The following is a 6,158-nucleotide window of genomic DNA, read 5'->3' as shown; positions in this document are numbered from 1 at the left end:
CAAATTTGTGAATTCTGAGGCACCTGGGTAGCTCAGTTGGTTGAGCAACTGACTCTTGATTTCAGCTTGGATTATGATCTCACTGTTTGTGGGTTTGAGCACTGAACCTGCGTAGGATTCTCTCTCTCCCTCCCTCTGCCCCTCTCCCACTCTCTCTCTCTCACACACAAAATAAATAAACATTTTTTTAAAAATTTGTGAATTTCTTCAGCAATCTCTGAGATAGAATATCAACTATAGGATAATATCATACTGAAATTGACCCATTCAGATGAAGCAGAATATCTGTATGGGAAGAGAGGATCCAAAGATTCAATGAGGGCAAATATTAAATATAAGTTAGTTGGGTTCAAACCCCCCTCCTCTGGTAATTGAATGTGGTCATCAGAGGTTTAAGTTTTTGCCTATGTTTACTTCTAGGGACTATTCCCTCTAAATGGCTTTGAGGAACCACAGCACCATCACAGAGTTCATCCTCCTTGGCCTGTCTGTTGACTCCCACGTCCAGGTTCTGCTCTTTGTGCTTTTCCTTGGGATTTACCTCTTTACTATAATGGGAAATCTATCGATGCTGTTGGTCATCAGGGAAGATCCCCATCTCCACACACCTATGTACTTCTTCCTGAGCCACCTCTCTTTCATGGACTTTTGTTTCTCTACTGCCATAGTGCCCAAGCTGCTGGAGAACCTCCTGTCTCAGAGCAAAACCATCTCAGTGGGGGGCTGCCTGGCTCAAGTCTTCTTTGTATTTGACATTGGAGGAACAGAAGTCTGCTTACTCTCAGCAATGGCCTATGACCGTTATGCTGCTATCTGTCACCCACTCCTCTATGGCCGGGTAATGAATAATCAGCTGTATATGCAGCTTGTATGGGGCTCATGGAGCCTGGGGTTTCTAGATGCACTTATTAACATCCCCCTGACAATGAACTTGGATTTCTGTGAAGCGAAAATCATCCATCACTATAGCTGTGAGTTGCCCTCCCTCTTCCCTTTGTCCTGCTCTGATGTCTCTACCAGCCTCACTGTCCTGGTCTGTTCTACACTCCTGCATGGCGGTGGTACATTCTTCCTGATTTTCTTCTCCTATGTGCGCATAGTCTCCACCATCCTGAGCATCGGCTCCACCTCAGGCAGAAGCAAGGCCTTCTCCACCTGCTCCTCTCACCTCACTGCATTGAGCTTCTTCTATGGCTCAGCTTTCCTCCGTTATCTCATGCCAACCTCAGGTTCACCTCTGGAGCTCATCTTCTCCATACAGTATGGTGTGGTCACTCCCCTAGTGAATCCCCTCATCTACAGTCTGAAAAACAAGGAGGTTAAAAATGCACTGAGAAGAACCTTGGGAAAGTTTTTGCAATAGTACAGGTAGGAAACTGGATGGAGATGATTAGGTGTCAGGCTAGAACTGCATGCATGCAGATATCTGTTGAATTGATGTTAAGTAAAATTGGCTGAATGCCTATCTTGTTAAATGCTGACAGATGCCTTAGTATATAATTTAACACCCAAACTCAGTATATCTTATTCTAATTTTTTTCTATACGTAGAGATCGTAATTGAACAATTATTGAGCAGTCTCAATAATATATAAACATGAATCATTTTTGACCTATTTTTACCAAAATATGACATACATACAAAAAGTGCACAGAATATAAGTATACAACACAATAAATTTTCTCAAAGAGAATATGACCAAAAAGCTGGCAACCAAATCAAGTCCCCCTTTGCAACACGATCCCACCCTCACAAGTGATACAATACCATATATTACTTTTGTCTTCTTTTGCTCTTCATAGAAGTGGAATCATACCATCTATTTCTTTTTCTTTTGTGCCTGATTTAATTTACTCACTATTGCACTTAGAGAGCTAACTCTTCAGGTATAATGTATTTGTTCATTGTTTATTCTCAGTGTTGCATTATTTTCCACTGTGTGAACGTATAATTTATTCACCCATTTTACTGTTGAAAGATATTTGTGTAGTTTTGGTTTATGGCTATTATGAATAGTATAGCTGTCAGTATTCTTGTACACATCCCTTAATGAGCATAGATACTTTTGTTTTGCTTTGTTTTAGTATGCACCTAGAGGTGGCTTTGTTTGATAATAGGGTATACATCATACTTCCAAGAACTTTCCCTTCGTGGTTGTAAAATTGTATATTCCCATAGTAGTTTATGAGAATTCCAGTTGCTCCATAAAATACACATGGTATTTTTATGTTTTTCATTTCATAATTCTAGTGGGTGGGTTGTGATTACATTTAAGGCTGTACTTTGCATTTCTCTGATGGCTAATAAAGCTAAGCACCCTTTCCTCTGCTGCCCTGTGGATTGACTTTCATTCTCTTAATGTTGTTCTGATGAAGAGAAATTCTTAATTGTAATAAACCCCAGTTAATCATTTTTCCTTTATAATATGCTTGCTATTTTTGTGCTGTGTTAAAATTTTTTTCCTTACTCTTAGTTTATGAAAATATTCTGTTTTTTTTAAGCTTTAGTGCTTTATTATAATTCACCTGGAATTGCTTTCTGTGCATAATGTGTGATAAAGGTCAAGATTCATTTTTTCCAAATGGAAATGCATTTACCCATCACCATTTATGTTCCCACTGCACTGTAATATTGCTTTTATCATAAATCATATATATGTGTGGGTCTGTTTCTGAATCTTCTTCCATTTTGTTCCATGATTAGTTTGTCTGCTTTTGTACCAATAACAAACTATGTTTACTATTATATCATTATAACAGCCTTCGAAGTTTGGAAGTAGAAGGGTTCCTTGTAACACAATTCTTCAGGATGTGCTTGGTTCTTTGTATTTTCAGACAATTTTTTAGAATCAGCTTATCAACAGCAAAAACGTCCAGGATTTTGATTGTGTCTGAATCTATAGATCAAGTTGAAAAGGGCTGGCATCTTCACAATATTGAGTCACCCAATTAACCAAGTTATAACTTTCCATTTAATTAGGTCTTTTTAATTTCTCTCAGAAATATACCATAGCTTTTATTATAGAGGGTTTTTGTACCTTTTGTGAAATGTATTATTGGGCATTTAATGTTTTTTAACTCTATTTAAGCGGTATTATTTTTAAATGTTATTCTATGTGTGATTTTATTGGTATGGAAAAATATAATTTATTTTTATGTATCAGTGAACTTGTTAAATTCATTCCTTAATTTTAAGGGGTTTTTTTTTGTAGATCAACTTTTTCAGATTAAGGAAGTTTTCTTTCCTTTTCATAGTTTGCTAAGTGTTTTATGCATAAATTATGTCAAGTTTTATCAAATGGTGTTCCTGTATCTATTGAGCTATCATCTAGATTTTCTAATTTTATTAGTTAGAAAGGTCAATTCTATTAGTTGATTTTTAAAGATAAAACTTCACGGGGCAGCTGGGTGGCTCAGTTGGTTAAGTGTCTGACTTCAGCTCAGGTTGTGATCTCATGGTTTGTGAGTTCGAACCCCACATCAGGCTCTGTGTTGGCAGCTCAGAGCCTGGAGGCTGCTTTGGATTCTGTGTCTCCCTTTCTGTTTGCTCCTCTCCCATTTGTGCTCTGTCTCTCTCAAAAATAAGTAAACATTAAAGGTAAAACTTCACATCGGTTTTATTATCAAGATTTAATAGACTCATAAAAAGAATTAAGATGCATCCTCTCTTTTCTATTCTGTGGAAGAATTGTGTAATATTGGTTGTTACTTCTTCATATATTCATAAGAATTCACTATTAAACTGATATGATTGGGGTTTTCTTTCTAAGAGCTTTTTTTAAATAATGAATTCAAGTTATTTAATTCCTGTTAAATGATTCAGACCTCTGCTTCTTCTGCCAGACTTGGAAAAAATGTGTTTTTAGAGAAATTGGCCCAGTCACATAAATTCTCAGATTTGTTAGCAATTAAAGTGGCTCATAATATTCACTTTATTATCTTTTCCATGTCTATACTATATGTATTGATATCCTACTTTTCACTCTGATTTGTATATATCCAATAAAGTGTTAGTATCCAAAATATACAAAGAACTTAGACAACTCCACACACACACAAAATAAGAATCTAATTGAAATGGACAGAAGGGGTGCCTGGGTAGCTTAGTTGGTTAAACATCTGACTTCCGCTCAGATCATGATCTTGGGGTTTGTGGGTTCAAGCCCTGTGTCAGGCTCTGTGCTGACAGCTTGAAGCCTGGAGCCTGCCTAGGATTCTGTGTCTCCCTCTCTCTCTGACCCTCCCCTGCTCATGCTCTGTCTCTTTCTCTCTCAAAAATAAATAAATATTTTTTTTAAAAATGGACAGAAGACATTAACAGACATTTTCCCAAAGAAAACATACAGATAGCCAACAGACACATGAAAGGATGTTCAACATCACTCATCATCAGGGACATGCAAAGCAAAACCACAATGAGATGTCACCTCACACCTGTGAGAATGGCTAAACTCAGCACAAGAAACAAGTGTTGGCGAGGTTGTGGAGAAGAAGAAAGCCTCATGCACAATTAATGGGAATGCAAAGTGGTGCAGCCACTGTGGAAAATTGTGGAGGTCCTTCAAAAAATTAAAAATAGTTTTCTGATATGATCCAGTGATTTCACTGGAGTTGGGCATTTACCTAAATAAAAGCATTTTTCACAGAAATAGAATAAGGAATCCTAAAATTTGTATTGAACCACAAAAGACCCCAAAGAGCCAAAAAAATCCTGAAACAGAATAACAAAGCCAGAGGCATCACATTTGCTGATTTCAACTTTACTACAAAGTTATAATAATCGAACAGTATGGTGTTGGCATAAAAATAAACATGTATGCCAATAGAACAAAACAGAAAGCCCAAAATTAACCTTCTGCATATACGGTCAACTGATATTTGACAAGAGAACGAAGAACACCAAATGGGGAAAAGATAGCCTCTTCAACAAATGGTGCTGGGAAACCAGATAACTATAAGCAGAAAAACAAGACTGGACCCCTATCTCACACCACTCACAAAAATACTGTAAAACTTCTAGAAGTAAACATAAGGAAGAAGCTCCTTGACATTAATCTGGGCAATGTTTTTTTAGATGTGACACCGAAAGTGCAAAAATCTAAAAGCCTTTGCCCAGCAAAGAAACCATCAATGAGGTGAAAAGGCAACCTACAGAATGAGAGAACATTTTTGCAAACCATATACTGGATAAGAGGCTAATAACCAAACTGTATAAAGAATTCCTACCACTCAATAACCAAAAAGAAAAACAAAACAACCTGATTTTAAAATGGGCAGATAACCTAAGTAAACATTTGTCCAAAGAAGACATACAAATGGACAATATGTACATGAAAAGATGCTCAACATCACTAATCATTAGGTAAATGCAAATCAAAACACCTAACACCTACTAGAATGGCTATCACGAAGAAGAGGAGATAACAAGTGTTGGTCAGGCAACAACAGATGTTGGCGAGGATGTGGAGACAGAGGATCGCTTTTGCACTGCTGGTGGGAATGTAAGCTGGTGCAGCCACTCTGGAAAACAGTATGGGGGTTCCTCAAAAAAATTAAAAATAGAACTACCCTATGACCCAGCAATTGCACTACTAGGTATTTATCCAAGGGATATAGGTATACTGTTTCAAAGGGACACATGCACCCCAATGTTTATAGAAGCCTTATAAACAATAGCCAAAGTATGGAAAGATCCCAAATGTCTAACGATGGATGAATGGATAAAGAAGATGTAGTATATATATACAATGGAGTATTACTTGGCAATCAAAAAGAATGAAATCTTGCCATTTACAACGATGTGGATGGAACTGGAGTATATTATGCTAAGTGAAATTAGTCAGAGAAAGACAAGCATCATATGACTTCACTCATATGAGGACTTTAAGAGACAAAACAGATGGACATAAGGGAAGGGAAGCGGAAATAATATAAAACCATGGAGGGGCAGGAGACAAAACATAAGAGACTCTTAAATATGGAGAACAACAGAGGGTTACTGGAGAGGTTGTGGGAGGGGGGATGGGCTAAATGGGTAAGGAGTACTATGGAATCTACGCCTGAAATCATTGTTGTACTATATGCTAACTAACTTGGATGTAAATTAAAAACAAAACAAAACAAAACAAGAAAACAAGTGAGGGTGAGGCTGTGGGGGAA

The 6,158-nt window shown here is 37.3% G+C and overlaps 1 protein-coding gene across 1 annotated transcript; it reads left to right on the top strand.

Moving 5' to 3' along the window:
- The first annotated feature begins 436 nt into the window (after positions 1 to 436).
- On the top strand, positions 437 to 1,363 carry LOC131484026 (olfactory receptor 8S1-like). Its single transcript, XM_058682317.1, has one exon. It carries the CDS (start codon positions 437 to 439, stop codon positions 1,361 to 1,363), a length of 927 nt encoding a protein of 308 aa, XP_058538300.1.
- Positions 1,364 to 6,158: the final 4,795 nt, after the last annotated feature.

Source organism: Neofelis nebulosa, chromosome 8, assembly GCF_028018385.1.
Source record: "Neofelis nebulosa isolate mNeoNeb1 chromosome 8, mNeoNeb1.pri, whole genome shotgun sequence".
Taxonomy (NCBI): Eukaryota; Metazoa; Chordata; class Mammalia; order Carnivora; family Felidae; genus Neofelis; species Neofelis nebulosa.
This window is presented reverse-complemented; position numbering and strand designations above follow the sequence as displayed.

Bases quoted from the DNA above. Each gene is read 5' to 3' on its own strand.
- LOC131484026 (XM_058682317.1), top strand. From the start codon at position 437: ATGGCTTTGAGGAACCACAGCACCATCACAGAGTTCATCCTCCTTGGC.